The 23,047-nt window shown below is 45.6% G+C and overlaps 1 protein-coding gene across 1 annotated transcript in view; it reads left to right on the forward strand.

Annotated features, from left to right (window-relative positions):
- LOC144759966 (carnosine synthase 1-like) overlaps positions 1-23,047 on the forward strand; it is a 562,866-nt gene that overhangs the window by 38,401 nt on the left and 501,418 nt on the right. Inside the window, exon 4 of the mRNA XM_078646511.1 lies at positions 14,358-14,447. Within this exon, the coding sequence (XP_078502637.1) occupies positions 14,358-14,447 (90 nt within the window). The remainder of the gene's footprint in view (positions 1-14,357; positions 14,448-23,047) is intronic.

The raw sequence follows: 23,047 nt of genomic DNA on the forward strand, positions 1-23,047 counted from the left end.
GGCACTCTTAAATATGTCCCCTAGGCACGGGGTACTCACCACACATGTGGCACAGCTACAACATCGGGTGGATCTTCTTTAGGACTGAGCCGAGGATGCAGAGGGGTGAGCTCAGTGGAACAATATGCAAATAATTGGATTCCCCAAAGAAACGGAGGGCCCACGTGCCACTCAATTTGTGGAGGATTGACTCTGGATGGCGGTGGCCAGAAAGGGCATATCTGACATGTTTGTGGTTGAGCGGGCCCACAGGGTCCACATCAGAAAACGTTTCCCGGGAGAACTTCCAAGACCCATAGTGACCCATAGTGGCCAAAATCCTTAAATTTAGAAACCAAGATGTGATGTTGAAAGCAGTCAGGGAAAAAGCACCCACCCTAGTGGACAATATGAGACTCTTCTTCTTCCCGAACTATTCCATCGCAGTACAGCGCATACGGGCCACTTTTCAGGAGGTTAAATGGCAACTACATGTGCTTCTCTTCCCAGCCAAACCTAAAGTGCTGCATGACCAAAAGGCTAATTACTTTGAGGCCCCAGAACAGGCCTTGAAGTGGCTGGCTGAAATGCCACTTTCCTGATTCCTGCAGGTGGGAACAGATCGGGTTGGCAACACAGTGGAGATGGCGGCCCAGGCTGACAGTCCGGAGGGTCGCAGAGGGACCCCCTTCCCCGCAATATGTCTTGACAGGTCATCTGGTGGCTATTTGTTTGGCAACCCTACAGACTTCTCATCTGCACATTAGCTCTAGTTTGTCCCAAGACAATGCTTTAGACTCAGACACTAATGGGAGTATATTTTTGTTCCTGACAGTCACTCCACAAACCATGGGTAAATTGTAGGGGGGCCATTGTCAATTCCTGCACTCAGCTGGGGGGGGGGGGTGAGCTAAGCTGTCAGTATGCTGCTACCCACTGCTAATGCGTCCTTGCTCCCCTCATGGGAGGACTCCTTCAAACCACTATGGCTACAGGTCCTATTAAGATAGAAAGCTCTTTGTTGCCTGCACTCTACCACTGGCTGCTTGCTCTCAGTCGAGACCCGTTACTTGCATGTTGTTAGTACAGTTTCAGGGATCAGGGAGTTTCTTGAAGGGTCTCTGTCAATGTTGCATAGCAGCAACATCTTTTGCTGGTTTGAGTGCTCACTCCCCTATAGCAGGTGCACCTAGTTTACAATGTTTGTATTGTATTAAAATTATCTTTTTTCAGGCTTGGTTGAATGACGGAGAATCGCTGGACCGAGTATTGGGGAAATGTTTTGATCTGTTTGATTGTGGCAACTGCAATGATGATAAGGGGGTAGTTCTGTGGGGTGCTCCGAGCCATACCATATATGCAGTTCCACAGATATAGGAATGTGCGCGGTATTGAATCCATACAAAAGAGACAAAGAATACTGGCACAATTGCATTGACGTCAAGCACAAATAACATTTTTCTAGAAAACACATCTTGTTGCCTCTGAGGTTACCAAATCGCACAAGCGACGGCGAGGGCAACTCTTTCACATGTCTTATTTGGCCAACACACAAGGGGTGGCGATCTGGATCTGGGAAGGAATACCATTTGGGGTCCAAGACTCCAGGATAGGCACAGAGGGTACTGTGTGCTGTAGAGGGGCATTTTAGATGGAAAGGCAATCATGCTAGTGTGTATTTATGTGCCTAATACAGATCAGGAAGCCTTTTACACACATTTGTAATCAGTATTAGCAGACTGGGCCCCTTACCGTGGGTACTGGGTGGGTATTTCAATGCTGTACTAGATATCTTTTTGGATAGGTCACACCCCCCAATACCAGGTGCCGTGCTGGCACAGCAAGCCCTAATGTTGAAACAATGGATGGACAGTTGGAGGGTGTTCAATGTATCGTGTGGTCGCAATGAGGGCATGAGGGAGGATTCATTTCATTCACATCCACATGCACTACACTCAAGATTGGACCGATTCCTCCACCCAGCACATCTCAAGTAGAGCGGTACCCATGCCATCTACTTGGGTAAGACCATAGCGGATCATAATCCTCTATAGATCACACTTTCTTATGGCCGAATACCAGCTTCAATCCCCACTTGGAGACCCCAACCCTGCCTTTTACAGGATGTAGTATTACGGGACACCCTGGCAACTGCCATTGACACATACTTCTCAGACAACGCTGGCACTGCTTCCCCGCCCATGGTGGAAAGGGAGGCATTTAAGGTGAGCTTCCGGGGCACACACCATCAACACAATGGTGAGGGCTAGGAAGGTAATCCTTTGTAGAGGACTCCCTGGATCAACTTGTGATGGCAGTGATCGATATTGCTGATATAGCGTCTCAGTTACCGAAAGCCAGGGTACCATATGTGGAATTACTAGAATGCCTCTGAGTGGTGGACCATACGATGTATACGCTGAAGGTGCACACTGAGGCAGTTAAATGGGTGCACTACTGGTGCGCCAAATACATCCAGAACTCTCCGCCACATCGATTCTAGCAGTTAATACTCCAGCCTTGGGCACAAAGGTAATTCAAATCGGGATCAACACAGCGTTTTATGACTATTACACAGAGTTATACTCAGCACACCTTCCTCCCAACCCGGCAGAGGTGGCAGCTTTCCTCCAGCAGGCGATAATTCCAAGGGTACAGGTAGCTGACAGGGAGGATTTATCTGCTCCTATCACGACAAAAGAAATCCGAGGGGCTCTGGAGGAGCTGGCATGCAATAAAATGCCAGGGTATGATGGACTCCTAGTGGAGTTCTATTCCACATACTCCACTAAGCTAGTCCTACATCTTGAAAAAGTTTACAACACATCCCTTGACACGGGCATTCTACCCTCTTCTACTAGAGAGGCGCTAGTGACATCCTTGCTAAAACCAGGGAAGCCCCGTGAGAATTATCCTCATATTGCCCACAGTCGATACTAAACACTGAATATAAAATAGTTAGCAAGATTCTGGCTCCCTTTGCTCCCACAACTGATACATATTGACCAGTGTGGGTTTGTTCCTCGCGAAATACCTCCATGAATATTCAGTGACTGTTCAAGATAATGGATTCATGGACCTTTACCTGTTTGCGGATGCCTCTCCTTGGATGTTCGACAAATATCTGATACCCTGAGCAGGGATTTTTTAAAATAGCAGCCCAGACCCAATTTGGGATACTGCCAGCCTACATTAAATAGGTTAAACTGCTATGTACTGCTCCCACGGCTAAAGTTTGAACAGGTCTATACATATCCGATACCTACCCGGTATAGCGGGGCACGAGGCAGGGTTGTCCCCTTTCTCCCCTTCTTTTCATACTGGAAATTGAGCCGATAGCTCAAAGGATTCGACAGAAGGCAGGTCACCGGGGATCCCCATAGGCAATGCAGTACATACTATAAAACTCTATGATGATGATAAGATCTTGTATTTCAAAGATATTTGGGAGGCTCAGGTAGAGATGGCGCAATTGTTGTCCAGCTTTAGAAAGGCCTCTGCATAAATATGGACAAATAGCGTGCTAACTCCTTTGCCAGCACGTAGGTGGAGCCCACACTCCATTTCAGCGATTCTATGATTCGAGTGGCCCCTTGCACCTTTCGGTATCTTGGGTTCAAGTATACAGAGACGCCCCTGATTTATTGGAAAGCAATCTCACATGTACGATCACAGCACTGAAATCTCAGGTGGCCTTCTAGGTTACCTTACCCCTTTCTGTAACTGGATGGCTGGCCTTTGCGAAAATGATGATGCTACCACGCCTGTTGTATCACCTGATGAACAAACATATTGCAGTACAGGAAACTGCCTTTACAACGTGGTTTTCACCACGTTGTACCTTTACCACACTTTTTTTTACCACACATGTTTTTAGAACGCATCTGCTTATACACCGTATCCCTTTACCACACATTTAAAGTAAATTTGGGGCATTGTAAATGCATATGCGTTCCAAAAAATGCGTGGTAAAGGCACGCAGAGTATTTTCCTGCGTTGTTTCGTCAACCTTGTAGTAGTGGCTGTGGTGTTTAAGCTATTGAATACCATACAGATTGACCTGGTATGGGGACAGGGGTACCTCAAAGTCAGCCTAGGAGAACGACCAGTGCAAACAGAGAGGGGAGGAATGGGGGCCCCAGACTTCAAAGCCTATTGCAGAGTTGGATGTAGAAAGCCCACTGTTGTAACTTGTCACTTGGTTCCTTCCTCTTTACCCTGTTTCCCCCCTCCCGCTTCTCTCTCCTTGGTATGACCCGTGCTGTCACTTGAAGGCAGCTGTGGAATGTTGGTTTGTTATGATCCTGTCAAGCAGGGAGCACCTATGGTGAATTGAACCTAATAAATGTCTTGAACTCTACAACGTGTGGACCTCGTTAGTACATTTTGGCGACGACGGAAACGGAGCTGAGCCAGGGTCAGCGTGGTGCTCTCCCCTGGAATTTTTGAGCTTGAACAAGGACAAAGAAATTATTTGATGATTTACATCGGGCGCTCTTGTATTTGAGATTGGAAAGAGGTGTAAGACCCGAGTTCTTGAGCTTTGAAGAGGCTAATGTTCGTGATTTGAGCAGCTTAAGCTCAGGAGGGGAGCTCGTTGTCACCGCGTTATGAAGTTGAAAATATGAGCATTGGTGACTGAATTGAAAAAACGAGCTCTGGGAAGAGGTGAAAGTCCGAGTGAAAATGAAATGGTGAGAGGAGCAAAACTCAAGTATATGGTGAAAGTTCGCGAGGTGAGCAGTTTCAGCTTAGTGAGGAGAGCTGAGTGGAGCGGTGAACGGTTTTGGAATCGTGGATGCCGTGTTGTGAACTTTATAATGGAGCCTTGGTGACTGAGTTGAAATATGAGCGTGGCATATGTACCAAGTGCCCTCTGTTCCCGCAAGTGATATTGAGGTGGACCTGCGCAATTCACGCTCGAAATTTAACCCTCCTCAGTTTCCGTTATTGCAGCCAAAGTTCTGTCACATTTTTACGAAATTCCCCTCAAATCTACAGTGTAAACCTCATACCTATCTGGGAAGGCACTGCCACCTTGTGGCCATTTGAAGCATTTAAGCGAGTGAAAATCTCCAGAAAGAACACTTCAGCGCATGACAATTACAGCGTTAAGGGAAAGTGAAGCTCAGTTCAGAGGCTGTTTCCCTCGTTTGTGTAAAATGCCGTAATGAAAGAAGTGTACTCTCCTCAGTGCTATGTGTAGGAATTTAACTACACCGTGGCAGTAAAGCAGCATCTGAGAGTATCGACTGAAGGGAATATGAAGACCTGGAGATTTCGCACACTAGTATCTACGAAAGGCTTATTGGTGAGTCATTGAGGCTGGGAGGAGGTGAAGTGAGCGAGGCAGGGAGCGGTTTACTCTCCGAAACTGCATTTTGAATTTTTGTGAGGCACGGCTGAGAGCGTGGGGGAGTCACCCTATGGAGAACTTAAAGATTACAAGGGCTGATTTGAAACAAGTATAGAATCAACCAGTTGCGTAGTAGAGCGTGTGCTGGTAAAGAGACTTAGCGCAGCCTACACTTTAACACGCAGCGTGAGGGCAAGACGCATGAAATAATTAATTTAAAAGCTGTGCATAATTGGTGTCATATCAGACGTTTTTTTTTCCCTTGAGATTTCAACTGAACAAGAGTGAGAAGGTGCTTAATAAGAAAATAATAGAGGCTTCAAATAATAACGCGACGAAGTCGAGCAACAAAAAAGAGACTTTAAGGTGTAATTTTCGCAAGTAAGGGAAGGAAGGGTGTAAAGTAACATCTCTAGAGTGTCAATTGAGTTTCCCCTCTGATCTCCAGCGTTCAGTCAAGATCAAACGTCATAGCGAAATTGCGCCTAACGGCCATTTTGAGTGAGTAAGTCACCTTTTGGGTTTGCTAATTAATAGCGCGTGTTATGTCCTGAAGGGAATATAATCCCAAATTGCACCATCTGAGTATATCAAGACTATACAGTATTGAGTAAAATGATCAGTAATTACAAGGTCAATGAAAAGTAGGAATTTATGGAAACAAGTATTTTCGTAAAACTTCAAAGGAAAACGGAATAACACAGGGAGTTGATAAAAGAAAATATATACATTAAAACAAAAGCTGTGGTAGGCACTAGCAATAAATCGTGTTCTAACTTTGGAAGTAAGATTTTTATTTTTGGAGCTACTAAAGGTAATTGACAACTGTGCTCCGGAGCAAACACGCCATCGCGCTGGGTGGAATTAAGAGAATTTAGCTTTCCTACACTTTTCAACTTTTACGTGTATCGCTAGTAATATAGTACCCAGAGAAACTTACTGGTTGTGTTCTATTCATCTGGTTTTACAGCGAAATTAACATGGAAATAAACAAAACGTATAATCTAGCTCCACTGGAGCCATTCTTTGGAAGAGATGGTATTACTACTAATACAAAGGAAAAGTGGAAGGAATATTTTCATAATTGGGTAGCTATTATAGTAAATGAGGAACAACCATTAATACCCAATGATAAGGTGGAAATATTGTTGAATAGATTAGGAGCAGGAAGAGAAGAAGTCTACATTAACATTGAAAAGAAGGACCAAGAGGGAGTTGAAAGGAACGTCGGTGAAGAAGTTATGGAAGATATTAGGGATCATTATATGCAAATGATGTCTCGTGAGGTACAAAGTTATGAAGTTATCAGGGTTGACAAGGATGACAAAGTGGAAATGAACATGAGTATAAGTAACCCTGTGCGTACTATCAACTTTGGAGGAAGCGAAATTAGTTTTGTCGCTGATTCTGTGTCACATTATTCAACGGTGAGCACAGTTTTGTGGAAAAGTATGTTAACTGAAGCGTTTGGATTTGAATGCAAAGAGACCAACAAATACCTTGAAATATACATAGATGTTGACCATAACATTATAGGGGGCAAGGAGTGGGAAGTGAGATACAGGAAAAGAAGTACAAAGAAAAAGATTTATAACACAAAAAATGAACCCTCCCATCTGAGAGGGGTCGAACAAAAGATATTAAGATTGGTGATATATCTAGAAAGCAATGAACTCTGGAGTGATCTGGTGAAAATCAACAGCACACAAATAGCCTGGTTTGAGCAGTTAAAAGAGAGGAAACCACCATATAAGGGTGAGGTGGCATGGAAAGGAACTGCTTGGAGAGAGTGGAATGGAAAAAAAAAAGCAGTTATGGACAAACACAAAGAAAAACATGGTATATATAAAGGACTTGAAGGGAGGAAAAATATAAGCATGGAATCTGTGAAGGAAGAAAGTGCAGAAGTTAGAAAAAATGAAAATGAGCTTGTTAGTGAAGGAAAATGTAAGGTTACTCCAACTAAAAGACTAAAGGAGGAAAAGAGTAAGCCAATTCGACACAATTTTGGGAGAGAGTGGCATGAAGTTACCTGGTGTGAACCCATTACCAGAGGATCAGGTGCTGAGTACGGAAAGAGATCCGAAGGGGGAGGATGGTCTAGACCAGACAACTATTATGATAAGGTGTATGAGGTCTGTGTGGTTACAAGGCGCAGACGTAGTGCGGTCTGGTCCAGGAAACTACCCAAGGAGAAGATCTTAAAGTTGGGATCTCTCACCTGCATGGAGGTGAAGATACGTTGGAGAGTATCCTGGAGCATAATTGTAAAGAATTCACAGGTGTTTGGAAAGTTCAGAGGAGACAGCGAAGGAGGGTAAAGAGGCACACCATCTGGTGCAACGCTCCTTCTCGAGGTAAACTTAGGAACAGACTGGTGGCTGTCTGGCTTAGCAGAAAAGCAGGAGTTCCAGTTATCATTTACTCTGCAGCATCCGTCAGGGAAATCTGTTTTTCCACGTTGGATTAAGGCCAGGACTTTTGGTTGGCCATCACAGAACGGATAACTCTCTTTAACTGTAATACCTCCTGGGAAATTTTGGAACTGAGGATTGTTATTAACTTTGACTTTGGGTTGGCCATCTCAGAACTAATAACCCTTGTTTACAGTAGTACCACATGTGAAATTTTAACAGAGTTCTATTAGAAGCCTGAAGTGTTGGCCCCCTGGGACATGACGATGGGGTAGTTATTTCCTACCAGTGTCTACATTATTTCCTTGTGGACAGACACACATACTATTAGTAGCATTATTTCCCACAGTCACTTGTTAGTATTTTAGGGGCTCGGGGTGGATGGGAATTTGGGGTGTCCATTCCAAGTTTTATCCTTCTCTCTCATATAACCGGGAGACTAAGGGGATTCAAAGCCATCCCACGGTTTATGGTAAAGGGAGGGGAAGAGTAGATAGAGGCGCAGGTATCTACCCCGTTCCTGGATTTCTCCACCCCGTCCTCACACAGACTGTTTTCTGGTTTAAAGTGGCTCTCTGCCAAAGTTTTGTTAGAGGCCTTGGGTTCTTCTTCCCCGAGGTACTAGGTTCTTGCAGGGGCTGAGGTCTTACTTGTAGGACCCGCTTTCTCGCCTGTTATGTTGTTGCAGTTATCTTCTCTCTCCATGCTTCGGTCTTTCTCTTTCTTTCTTTCTTTCTTTCTCTCTCTCTCTCTCTCTCTCTTTTCTCCACTCCGCTCCCCCTACAGCTGTCCCCTGCCTTATCCCCTTTTGTTTCCCTAGGGAGGATGATGTGTTGTAACTTGTCACTTGGTTCCTTCCTCTTTACCCTGTTTCCCCCCTCCCGCTTCTCTCCCCTTGGTATGACCCGTGCTGTCACTTGAAGGCAGCTGTGGAATGTTGGTTTGTTATGATCCTGTCAAGCAGGGAGCACCTATGGTGAATTGAACCTAATAAATGTCTTGAACTCTACAACGTGTGGACCTCGTTAGTACACCCACCTCTCTATATAGTGCACCACAATGGGGTACACTGTGCAGGGAGGTCGAGGAAACCCTTACTGATTTACAGAGGCAAAAGTAGATAATACGAACACTATTTTGTTATAGTGTGGGGGAGCAGTTAGGCTTATTAGACGGTAGTGCTAAGCCTTTGTTGTACTCACAGAGGCAATAAATAATACAGTTAATGAAGGAAGTCGAGACCAAATTGGAAAAGTAGTACTTGTTTTTATATAAATATTTAGACCAAGAATTTTGAGTACAAGATAAATACATTTCACAATACGATAAAATCACAATAAATGTAATAATCAAAGTTACAATTACTGGAATCAGTGCTGGTTTATTAAGATGAGATATTCAGTACCAATCATCCTATAATACTGTGAAACCATCATGGAGCTGGGAACTCGTAATGGCGAGTGTCTAGCCCATGCACTCCTTATGGCTTCCCGTTTCACCTACAATATCCAAGAATTGATATGGATATTACAGGGGCATATCTACTCTGGTAGATTTGTCCTCACAGAAGATATAGTGTATCCTGCCTTAGGGCTATAAGGCCTGCCTGAGGGTTGTCTTACCGATATCCCCTGCAGTGTCAGTGGGTATGGCACACAGGGATGTCTGCTATGTCGACTCTTTGGTTTTGTCTGCAACAATGCTTACAGGCTGCAATGGCAGTGAGCATGGCATTGGTGAGGGGACCCTAGGGTGGCACAATTCATGCTGCTACAGTTGGGATCCCTATTCAGTGCCAATGCCACAAGTACCAGGGGGACCATTTACTAAGGACTTACAAGGGGTGCTGAAGTTGTGCCAATTGGGAAACAAAAGACCTAGTTTAGGGAAAGAGCTTGGCACAAGGGACCTGGTTGGCAGGGACCCTGTGATTTTCTAGTCAAAGTTACATCATTTTCCAGGCAAAAAGGTGGGGCTAACCGTGACCAAAAGAGGCAATTTCCTACACTGTGCTGCTGCAGTGATTGGCACACTGGCTGGTCATAACCGAAATAGAACCATACTGACGCTCAGCTAGAGTGTGGCCAGTTACATAGATTGTTATGCCCTGATGCCCCTTTGCTGGCCACACCTACATTGCTATTGCGCACTGCACTGACGTACTGGAAACTACCAAAGAAATATATGTTGGTCCGGGAGCCTCATAAACCTAATATTTCCCTGTGAGGTGTCCCTACCACCTCAGGCACTCTAACGAGATGCAGACTAAAACTCTAGGAGGAGGCTGGGTTCACTATGGTTGGGAAGTTAGTTAAAAGTGGCTCCCTAATGACCCACAAGGATTTTATACACCCTTGTAATCTCTCCGACTCCCTATTCCTCACTCATGCTAGTATCCTTTGATATGTCCATAAATATTGGGCGGCAGACAGACAGGAGTTCTTGATCCACAAACTCCTCCGGGTGCTGCACACGATGGGGCACGGTCAGCGCTTGGTGCGATGGCTGTACAAGGGACTCCAGAAACACCTCATGGCATCACCCGCTTCCTTGAAATGTAGGTGGGAGACTATTTGGCTAGGGAACTCTCAGAAAATGAGTGCCCATGTATACTAAAATGAGTGCCCATGTATACTACAATAACCCATTATACTATCTGAAACTCGAGATTCAAATTCATTCAATTTGCTATACTACACAGAGCATATTTAACATCACACAAAATCAACTAGATGAACCCCACTGCATCCTTGATGTGTCCTCTTGCTCTGTGCTCCGGCCTGACCTACTTCATATGCTGTGGTCTTGTCCACAACTCTCAAGCTACTGGGTGGGAATAGCAGGGAAAATTAGGCAATGACATGGGGTAGGATGTGGGAAAGTGCCCCTTTTTGGCATGGTTACCCACCACTTTGTGCCTGACACATGATGATCTTTGAGTTGGTGTGCCGTGGGTTCCTACTAATCAGGTTCTCAGGGCCTACGTTCTCTCCCAAAGCTGTACCTTGTAACCACAATTGGCACATCTCTGGCCAAGGGTAAGCCCCTTGTAAAAGATATCATGGGTGAATATATGTCTTTACAACGTATGCTTTAGATTGCAGGCCAATACACTGCGGTCGTTACAACGACCGTGTTGTCACAACGCAAACCATTACATCACAAGCCACTACAATGACTTGCTGTAGGGGGCGCGCTGGACTTAGGAATAGTATAATTTACTATTCCTACTCCAGTTTGTGCAACAGCGGGGAAGGTGTTGGACTGTAAATCCAGCACCTTCTGCCCCCTATAGCAAGTTATTGTAACTACTTGCGATGTAATGGTTCACGTTGTAATGACATGCGATCTACAGCAAGGTGTTGTAAATGCTGTTTCCCATCATGGGTGCCAAGGGCACTGTGACCAGGGAAGGCCTCTAAGGGCTGCAGCACCTATTTTACCACCCTTAGAGGCCCTGTACCTTAACACTCATACACTGCTATTGCAGGCTGCGTGTTTTGGTGCAAAGAAAAGTGAAGAGTCGACATAAAACACATCCCTGTATGCCATGCCTGCGATCCACTGCCTGTGGCCTAGGTAAAGCACCCCGCTAGCAGGGTGCACTACAAAACCTCCCTGACCGAACCTGCAGCATCTTTTCCGAACTCCATTGGAATCCACAGGGTCCCAGATGTCTCCTTTGCCCTCTGCATCCGGCCACCCCTGTGACGATGATGGTGCAGCTCCTGTGCTGATTGTTGTCCCCTGTAGTGCTGATCTCTACCCCAGGAGCTCTGCTCCTACAAGTGACCGGCTCGCAAGCAGTCCCTGACCAGAGGCCCACTTAACTCCATTGGCTAACATTGGGTCCCTGCACACGGACGCCCTACTGCCACTGGTGGTTCAATTTGAATGCCCAACTGGACGTTGGGGAACTTTGGCCCTAACGCCCAAAACTACTTCTCGTAAGTCGTTTACTTACCTGAGAACCGATAACACTCTTTTTTCCATAATAACCAATGTTACGTGTTTAGTTTCTAAAAAATAATTATGTTGACCTACTGTTTTGTATGAAAAGAAAGTAACTGTGCTTTAACTTAAGAAGTGTCTTACTTACCTGTAAGTGGCAACATCCAGTGTGTGATATCTCAGCATATCACTTAAAATCCTGAAAGTAACTGAAAAGTAATTCAAGAGTAATCAAAAGAAATTTGGCTGTATTTCAAACTGTTCTGAAATGTATACAAACCTGTAACCAATTCCAATTTAATCCACAATTGCATTTATGTGTACAGCTTTAGAATTCGAAAGTATTTCTTACTTGCCTGTACCAAGTCCTGCTTGGGTCTACAAAATAAAATATACATATGCCTTTTTTATACTTATCTAATTGGTGTGGATTCAGTCACTGAGTGTGTCATAAAAACAGCAAAAAAAAGAAAAAGGTACCCCTGTAAAGATACTTGTAGGTTTGGGAGAAAGGGGGAAGAACTAATAAAAAAAACTAGAATAACTCCCACACGACCTGTATTTGTTGTACATGGGCCTGTTTGGGCTTCATGGGCTGACCAGTACAAGGATCTCTAGCCTAAGCCTAACTGCTCACCCACACTACCACAAAGAGAGCTGTTGGTACTTGTCTAATTTAGCCTCTGCTATACCTCTTGGGACTCCCTGGACTCTGTGCACACTATACCTGACTTTGGTATAGTATATACAGAGCCAGCTTCCTACACAGGCAAGTGGGATGACTTAGAACAGTGTATATTGGGCTGCACATGAGACCTAGAGGATCCAAGGTGGGAGTGCGGTTCACAAATTTAGCATCACTACTAGCGAAATGCCTCCTCACTAATGCTGGAAGTGCTGATCTGCCCCAAACGTGGAGAACTGGCAGAGGGAGGTCCATCGTTGGTGTCTTGCAGAAAGTGCAGCACTCAGGCGGAGGAATACAGGGGTCTGCGTAAAACGCCCATCTCCATGGAATGGGATACGATATTGGGGCATAAAAGCACAAGGCTCAGATCCTTAATGTGATACTATGGCAAAGCGGGTTGGCCACATGAGTCCAGTGCTAACTGCGCCCTTGTGTACCTGTATGCTGCAGAGGTTCCAGCGCCAATGGATCTACTGGTCCATATCCAGACTTTAACACACACGCACACGCGTTTCTCCCCTGACAATGGATACAACAGCTCCTTGGTGACACTTTTTGATTGTTTTGGGATCCGGGTGGGGAGTTGGTTATATTATACAATTATTCTACTCCCATCTTGGCATGACTGGGACTGAGAATAAATGGCACACCCTGGGCATTGTATACATATGCTATTGTTTCGATTTGACTGCACTAACTTGCTTATTGAAGAGTCATTGTCCTGTAATGCTTAATTTTGATGAAAATGCAATAAAGTTTGTGTTAAAGAAAAGTTTACACATTGTCTATGAGTGAGTCCAGCGTTTATATGCATGTCACAAGACTAATGAAGAAGCTTCAGCAGGTTGTGAGTGCTCAGCACTGGAGGTGTGTGATAAGGTGTCTCTGAACCTCTAACGCTGCACACATGTGCCTGGAAGTTGATTATGCAAGCACCATCTAACAGCACTACACCTCTGACAACATGGGGAGATCATCTAGTTATCAACGCAACACTTACACCACAATCAACAAATCGTGTCGCACAGAACCACTAACACCTTGGACAGCCACTTGTGCTGCAAGGCACCACCAGCACCTTGGACAGAACCTACTAAATTGCAGCACCACTGACATCACCAAGAGCACCTCCAACAGCTCAGCACCAGTAACACCTTGGACAGCCCCTTGTGCTGCAAGGCACCACCAGCACCGTGGACAGAACCTCCAACATTGCAGCACCACTGACATCACCAAGAGCATCTCCAACAGCTCAGCACCAGTAACACCTTAGACAGCCCCTTGCACAGCCTAGCACCCTTTACATAACGGATACAGCCATAGCATCCCCATTTTCAGAAACACCACAGCAGCAGAGCACTGTCCACCTCCACTGTTAGCACCATTAGCAGCAAAGTTCTACCTATGACCATGGACAACAGGCTCTGCAGCACTCAACACAAGTCCTGCACCCACAAAAATAATGATCATCCAGAGCAAACCAGAACCCCTTAACACCCCAGTAAAGGGAGCACATTCAGCAGTACAGCACCCACTAACACACCATGAGTGCACAGTAATAAAATAACCATACCATGGACAGCACCCCAACAATGTGGCACCCGCTAATACCACAGCACTTGCAACAGCAGAATGTTCAGCAACACAGGGCATACCAATAACATGGACAGCACAGAAATATATCCTTGCAAACATTTTCTTCTGAAATGAAATTCCTCAATAACGTCAAAATAACGTCCTATGTAATTTACTGGACTAATTTACTTGTCTACCTTCCTCCCTAGCTTATCTGATGGCGAGTGCTTGCTAGCGGGTTAGGTGCAGGTCGAGAACTTTTTATTTAAGTGTATGGAGGGCCATCATTTAGACAGTTCTGAAGTTGTTTTTTTCCAAAGATGTTTATGCTTGAACAAGCTATTACAGTAATCGTGTTCATGGCTGTAAAATAACTGATGTCTTCTGTTTTTAGCATTCACATTGTCTGACGTCACGGTCTGTATCTTGGGAAGCCCATCAACATGTCTGTCCATCCTGCTGGGAGGAGCGAACTTGTGTCCAGGTGAGAGGAGCTGACCTACACAACGTCCACTGTCCACCAGTCTGCTCTGTGTGCACAGACCAGTTCAGATCTGTCTTTGAACTAATTTCTGAATAAAAGAGTGCGTCACTTAAATGTATGTAGAGACCAACATAGTAAATTACTTTCCAATGGTTTTTATTCGATTCATTATGCCATATAAAAAGGTTAACCAGAACATCTTTCGGTGAACACAGTCACCACCATTAAACTCCCTGTCCCCTTCCCAAGTACCCATCCCCTACACCGAGTTCCCACACATTCAACATGGAAGGAAGGTGGGGACGATCAGTCCCAGTGCTCTCAGAGTCTGTGGGCATGTCTTACACCTGCATCCCTCATATAGATGTGTAAGAACAGGACATCTCTGTTCATTAAACAAGCATTGGCGAAACCAATAGGTCTTGGCAATCAGAGAGTTATTGGTGTGGTCAATATTAATGTCTTTTAGCCATGCTTAATAGCAGCACGTCTTCTGTTTAGAATGGCTGAAAGAGAAGTAATAAAAAAGCATGAAACCGGAGCCTGTGGACGTGTAGAATGGCTCTAGGTGTAAGTGTGTGAATTTCGAAGTTTGTGCTCCTTGGGGACATTAACATCCACCTTGACCATTCCGAGGAGGGGGACTCCATAGGACTCCCTCCACTTAGCGAACCTTTATCAAAGGCTTCTGTTCTCCACTTTTGGTGGAGAACAAAGGCTTCTGGTCAGACCACTTTCCTATATTTTTTTCATGGGATTTGGACAACTCTCCTCGGCAGGCAAATTGCCGTCGCCCCCTGTCTCCAGGAAGGTGGATCCTGGCCAGTTAAGCGCTTCGCTTGCTGCTTCCCGGCCCTCTTTTTCGGGTTGTTTGGAAGAGAATGTAACGCAATTCGCCGATTGGATTGCGGGTGCTGCCGCTAATGGGTCAGAGCAGCGTCAGATAAGGCTGCGCCGTGAATCTCCTTCTAAGCAATGGTTTACTCCCGTGCTGAAGACTTTGAAGCATGCCTGCAAGGCTGCGGAGAGGGCTTGGCGCTCTGGCGGCTACCACCTCCCTGATAAGAACATCCTCAGAGCCAAACAAAAACTTTATTACGTGGCGATAGGAGAGGCTAAAGGACAGTATTATGCCGCTCGTATTGAGCGGACAAATAACAATTATAAAGACATTTTTGCTATTGTGCAGAGCTTCCTGTCCCCCAGCGCCCAGGTGGCGGCTGCTCCTGCCACGGAGTCCTGGTGTAACACCTGCCGTCATTCTCCAGGGATAAAATAATCAGCATACAGGAGACTTTTCTGTCCTCCCCCATCCTCTCGTCCTTGCCGCTGCATCCGCCCAGGGCAGAACTGGCCCCACCCTCTCTCGGAATTGTATCCTATTGACCTTGCTGGTTCTCTCCGAATCCTTAAAGCCCTTAAGTCCGGCTCTCCTAACAACCCCTGTGTGTCCCGTTTACTTTCAGATGTGGCTGACAGCATTAATGCGGAGGTGAATTTTTTGGTCAACAAATCGCTGCGGGAAGCTTGTGTGCCGACAGCCTGGAAACATGCCCTGATCCTTCCCTTACTCAAAAAATCATCACTTGATCCACTGGTCCCAGAAAACTATCGTCCTATCTCACTTTTGCCCAGTCTGGCCAAAGTCTGTGAGAAAGTGGTCACTTTCCAACTTACTAACTTTGTTGAGGGGGCTGGCTTGCTTCATCCGGCGCAGTCTGGCTTCCCTTGCCACTTATAGCACGGAGTCCGCTCTTCTGGAGGTTACGGAATTGATTCGGGAGTGTCTTGATGCCGGCGGAGAGCAGCATTGGTCATGCTTGATCTCTCGGCGGTGTTCGACACGGTGCCTCACGTCATGCTCCTTGATCGCCTATCTGAAATAGGGATCTCTGGGTCAGCTTTGCAATGGATCAACTCTTTTTTGCAGGGAAGGTCGCAGCAGGTTTGGCTCCCGCCGTGTGCCTCTGTGCCCTTGAGGGTTTCAACTGGGGTTCCGCAGGGGTCTTCACTTAGCCCTCCATTATTTAACATCTATGTGACTCCGCTGATTTCTTTGTCGGAGTCTCTGTGGGCTAAGGTGATGGCCTATGCCGACGATACCCAGTTGTTGTTTACCTGGAGCAAGGAGGAGGACTCGGTTATGAGACCCCATCAGTGCTTGTCATCGGTCTTCCATTGACTGGCCAATGCGCAGCTTAAATGCAGTGAGGGAAAGTCTGAAGTACTGTTGTTTGGCTCTTTTGCTTCGGATTTTAGAGGGAGATTCTGGCCTCCTCGTTTTCCTTGCCCGCCTGAGAATAAGGGTGCCGCCAAAAACCTCGGCGTCTGGTTTGATGATAATCTGAATTTTGTGACACATGCAAAAAAATTGTCTGGCACATGCTTTGGTGTGTTGAAAAGTTTGAGAAAGTTTCTGCCCTTTTTGCCGAGTTCGGCTAGGGAGACGGTCGTTCAGGCACTGATTTTCTCTCGCTTGGATTATGCCAACGCCCTCCTAGTCGGCAGCCAGGTTTCCTTGTGAAGAAACTACAAGTGGTCCAAAACTCGGCTGCTAGACTCCTAGGGGGGTTGTCATCCAGGCACAGTGCCTTGACTCTCCTTAGGTCTTTACACTGGCTTCCTGTTGAAACCCGCCTGAAATTTAAAATGCTCTCATTTATGCGACGGGCCCTCTACGATTTCGGCCCGAGCTATTTGCAGAAGAGACTGGTTTTCTATACACCAGTGAGACAGCTGCGTTCTTCCTCTCAGCTGCTGATGCAGACTCCGAAGTTTAAGCGCCATCGACTGGGGGGGAATTCCTTTGGCTTGGAATGCGCTGCCCTTGGCCTTGAGAGCTACTCAGGATCCCCTTCTGTTTAGGAAAGCTCTAAAAACCCTTCTGTTTTAATTAGTATCTGTTCATTTGCCGCCTTGTTTTCTGTAAGCGCGGGACTCTTCCGAGTAGCTGTGCGCTGTATAAATTAAAATAACATAACATAACATAACATAACTGGGTGCATAATGTTTTAATTGCAAAATCATTACAACAAGTAAAAAGATCATACCTATTTTAAAATGCATTCCCGAGTATTAAGTAAGAAACCACCTTTTTTGTAGTTGTATGCACCACAAACTTAAGCCGAAGGTATCGTAGCACTGTACATACGCACCAGTTGCATTCATTCATTTTTAGGAATGGAGAAATGATTAGCCCAGAATCACAGGATGAGATCTGACACAGAGACTTGAGCCCAGTTCCCCACCTTTTAAGTCAGCCACTCAAGGAGTTATTCCACACCCTCTCCAGGTGTTTATAAAAGGAAGCATAACGGAACAGTAAAGGCGAATGTTTTTCTCCAATTAGAAGGTAAGCTTTTACAAGGCACACATCAGGTGTAAATAAATAAAGGCGGTGAAGAGCAGCAAACATTGCAACTATAAAACAAGCCAAGATTTGCCCAGATTCATAGGATATGGAGCCTGCAGCCAAGACACAAACCCAATTCCTCAGCTTCAAGGTTGGCCAATCAAGCAATTTCTCCACATTCTAACTCAGTGCTTATGAAAGGAAGGATAGAGGAGAGCTTTTAACAAACTAGGAAGCAAGCTTTTCACTGCACATACTTATCAAAAAACACATTAACAAAAACATGTAGGGGCATATTACCAAGCAATAGCGATAATTATCGCTATTGCTTGGTTAGAGACAAAATTTTACCGCTGAGCTGCAGCGATTTTTATCGCAGATAAACCTTGGTATTACCAAGGTTTATCGCAAATGCGATAAAAAACTCCCGCAATGCATGAATATCGCTGAAAAGTCAGCGATATTCATGCATTACCGAGCTAATGCTCTTAGCCATGTTATCCACCTCCCATTGGATAACATGGCTAAGAACTGCTCAGGGTAGGTGTTAGCTTTTGGAGATATTGGCGCTTAGCACGAATATCTCCAAAAGTTGGTAATAGGAGATAGCGATGTTAGCGACTGTTTCCAGTCGCTAACATCTTGGCACGCCCACTTTGCATGTCATTAGTGATAAATATCACTGACATGCAAAGTGGGGCCCAAGATGGTCGCTATCTCCTACTAGCTGTCGCTAACTGGTGTTAGCGACAGCTAGGTAATAGGGAGATAATTTTATCTCTGCTTTCTTGGTTTTTACAGCCAAAAAAGCGGAGATAAACCCCCTTGATAATATGCCCCGTAGTTTTGTAATCCTTGTTGGAAGTTTGAATTGTTGATGCGATCGTACCTTGGTCATAAATCAGACTTTAAGAGCGTGCATTGATATCTGACTCGTATTGCAGAGGAGCAGCGCCGTCATGGTCCGCTCACATGTGCAGCTATTATTAATGAGGGCGAGCAAGTCAAGGGAGTAGTAATCTGCGCAGTACATTAGGAACGGGAAAGCAACCAACTGGATATCACGGAAGCAACATTCCAGTACCGTGCTCAATTGTACATCAAAAAAAGCAAGCCAAGGGAGCAGTAAAGCGCAGTGTACGTTGTGGATGTTATTTTTTTGGGGGGGGAGTGTGTTTGAGAGGAGAGGGAAGCACTGCATAGAGTATTGAAAAGTAAAGAAAAAAGTAGATCCTAAAATGGTCCTAAAAACAGATGCAGTAGATGTTTACAAGCACTTGGCCCATGAGGCATGACCATGCATGCAATGGACAAATGGTGACAAAGAGTATGAGACAGATGAGGGAGCGAGCTAATGGGAAGCCTGTGGGAGGGCTGAAGCTCACCGATTAAACACAACTCATCTCTTTGAGACAGCACATGCGCTGTCTAGCCTAGACCTAAAAACTGACTTCTGTAGGCAAGATCGTACACTACTTTCTCATGACCTAATAGCTGCCAAGGTTTATGTAACCACAAGGTCAAAGGTTGGCTTTGTTGGTTTTCCAAACAGAGAGAGAATGGTGTGTTTCGCTGTCGGGAGGAAATGGAATATCCTTGTACCCATAATATAGTGGAGTAGGCATAGCCCTGCCAATGGTCTGCCAACTAAGGCCAATTCAGGGAGTCTGTCTATGGTCTCACCCTGGATCTACGAAATTGCAAAGAATATATTATCCAAAAAATCAACAAAATGTGAGCAGGGCCACAGGATGTGTATGAGAGAGGCTGTTTCTTCACAACTACGCCAGCAAGCGTCAGAGTAAGCAGGTTTGATATTATGCAGGTGGTGTGGGGTAAGATGCCAACAGAACAGCATTTTGTAGAGAATCTCCCTACCTCAGACAGGACAAGCAATAATTACTAGTACAAAGAAATATACCAGAGAAACTAGATTGGAACCGCACCACCGTTAGTCAAAAAAAGTCCATCATCAAATGTCCATGGATATTGAAGAATCAATTAAGGAAATGGCTGCAACTACACGAGATACAGTATTTTCTTTTTTATACAGTTCATAAAATAAACCATCAGCCACCAATTTTCGTCCTTTTAAACAAAAGACTTCTTCGGTGCATTGCCAATAGAAGGCAACAACCAAATAGGTTGGTGTAATTCAATGCCAAATTATAAACGGGTGAAAAGAGAGAGTGGTATGATAGCCACAGCCAGATTTTTGCACGTGCAAGTTCTATTGGAACTAGCACATACTGATGGAGACTATCCGCCCTAAGTAGTGCACTATAACCCGGATTGTAGCCACAGGCCTCGATTGCAGCCTGTGTAAGCTGCACCACTTACAACAGATATAGGTTCCTTTATATCTGAGGTCACTGCACTTAAAAGCTATAAATCACCCCTAAGACATGCCTTTGAATCCTGAAGGCAGGGTGTTCAGTTAGAAGTGTGAGGGTGCCTCTGCATGAACAGGACACCCCTACAATTCGGGGAGTCCATTTTCCCGAGTTGTAAGGGCATCAGCCATTATGATATATAAAGTGGCCATGAGTCATTACACGATGGTTAACTCTAAACTGGCTGTAACGAACCCTGTCGTGTTTGGTATCAAACATGTTGGCATCATACCCCAACATCGTAAATGGTGTTGGAGGTATGATCCCATGCACTATAAAGTTCCGTCGGGAGGCCCTCAGTGCTCCCGAAGACCTGGACAGCAAACTAACAGCCTGATTCATGTAGGTAAATTGCACTCGCAAAGGGCCAGATTCTGAGAATCTGGCCCTTTGCAAGTGCGATTTTTGCATTTGGTATTCATGATACCAAATGCAAAAATCGCTATTTAAGAAGTCGCAAATATGCGAGGAATAGCATTTAAGGAATCTCTAATAGAGATTCCTCAAATGCTATTCATGAAACATCAAGAAATAGCGATTTTGAACTTTTGGGGCCGCTATTTACCGACAGGTCAGACCTGTCGGTAAATAGCAAAAACTCAGAAAAATGCTTTTAAAAGCATTTTTCAAAGTTGCATGTAGCACACACACATGTCCTTTGGACATGTGTGTGCGCAACACCTGTCCAAAAGTGCATTTTAGGGGTGCTACAGGGCGTCCTTTGGACACCCCTGGCACCCTTAAAATCGCTATCTTAGTTGCGAGTAGCAAATTGCTACTCGCAAATCCCCATTCATTCCTATGGGCCTCTTGGCCCATAGGAATGAATGGGGAGTATTTGCGAGTAGCAAATTGCTACTCGCAAATAAAGAACATGTAGGAATCGCTATTTAAGTAGCAATTCCTACATGAATGCCGTTTTGCGTGTCCTCAATAGCGAATCGCTATGATTCGCTATTAGGGACACGCAAAACGGCATGTACATGAATCAGGCTGTATGGCTGCTGCCGACCAGAGGCACGATTCTACCCTCCTGCTACTGAGCCAGAGGAAGGCAGGACAATAGGTTTCCAGTCACAGGGAGGTGTATTGGGCCAGGGTGTGGGCGCTTGCCAGCACCACTAGACTGCTTTGAAGGGCACATTTGGTGCCCTCCTTGCATGCTCCAGTTGGAACCAGTTCAGGGAGCACTTACCTTCCGCGAAAGTGCGAAACTGGACAAAGAACATGGGAGTATTCTCCCCACTGTCCAGCCCCTCCTCTGCGAGGGTCCCCTGAATTGTCCCAACCCTTTCCTTAGGCGTCTTATGAGCTCACTTGTGGGTGGTTTCTTAGATTTGTCGTGGGACAAGATTCAGATCCAAAACCACTTCGTCTTCAACAGTCTGGACACTTAGGACTTTGTTGGACTTCGTTCTGCGAACCGAGACTGTAACTAGGAAGCCTCCTGCTGCTCCTGGTCTTGTAGTCCTGCCAGTCTTTTGCCCCTTTTGTGACTGTGCTCCATACAGGTTTCTCACATTGACTGTGGACATCTAAGACACCCAAAGGAGTCACTTCCCTGCATCTGCAGGCACTGCAACAAAGCTGACCAGTCTGCTGTTCCTGAGCTCCTACGGACTCCGAAAGGTTCAGCAACACAGGTGGGGGTTCTGCATCTCCCTCAAGGCCTGCACTGCATTCATAGCAAGTTTGAAGCCAGTATCCTTTGTTGGAACTTCTGGAGCAGTACACCTGTGAACCAGGTCAACTTGTCGATGCCAAGGCTTGTTGACTTCACCAGAGATCTTCAGGCTCCAAGAAGCTCCAGACTCAAGCATATCTTGCAACCAAGATCTTCACCTGCACCACATCCTCTGCACCAGGGGCTTTCATCCTTTGGTGAGGTCCTTTTGCGACTGTGACTTTAGCCCGTGAGCCCTGTAGAGGGTCTTCTTTGGCTCCCGTGGGCTCCCCTGCTTGCTCTGGGCCTGCTCTGACTTACCTGCTCATGGTGAGTCACTTGTACCTTGCGGTCCCGACTGTGCACCTTTCTCGCATACTAAGTTTGTTGCTGTTGCCAAGACTTGTTCATGCCCCCAACAGACACGGACCCCCTGACTCTTGACATCCAACATGGGACAGCTCATGTACAGCTCCTGGTCTGCCACAGCGTCGCATGGTACACACAGCTGCAGCTCCAAGGGCACCGTCAACTCTCCTGCATCTCTGACATAGGAGAGCATTCATCTCCCGTGCCTCCTGGTCACTCTTGAGTGGCATAGACTCTATCTTGCAGATACCTCTCATCTTGAATCCACCTTTGGGTTCCACCGGACTCTTTTGCCTTCTTCGCCAGTGGCATCTTCACTGGAGTCCTCCATTGTGGCCAACAGTAGTTTTCGACGTCACTTCACACCTATGCACCTGGCTTCCAGGGAATAGGTATCCTGGTTCCTGGGATATCCACAGGTGGGGTGACCCTCCAACCTTCCATCTTCCACAGGGTTTCTTCAGATTTCTCTGGGAAGGGTCCTTCTTCTTAAAAACTGCAACAGTGACTTGCCCATTGACTTGTATTGAGCACATGGTTGTGTTCCCCGTCTGGACACGGCCTCCGTATAGTACCTAAGTACATACCTTGGGTGGGTCCTTGGGTCCCCACCTCTTCTACCTTTTCTGGGTCCAGTCTCAACTTGGTTCATGGTTTGCATTCCACTTTCATAGTATATGGGTTGGTCTCCCCCTGAAGACCACTGTGTATTTGTGCTACTTACAAGTTCTATAACTAAAGTATTGTGTATATTGTGATTGTATCTCTGGGTAGGAGATATTGCAATGTGTTAGTGAGTGTTTATAAAAAATACATATTTTTA

The sequence above is a fragment of the Lissotriton helveticus genome, chromosome 1_1, assembly GCF_964261635.1.
Source record: "Lissotriton helveticus chromosome 1_1, aLisHel1.1, whole genome shotgun sequence".
Classification (NCBI taxonomy): Eukaryota; Metazoa; Chordata; class Amphibia; order Caudata; family Salamandridae; genus Lissotriton; species Lissotriton helveticus.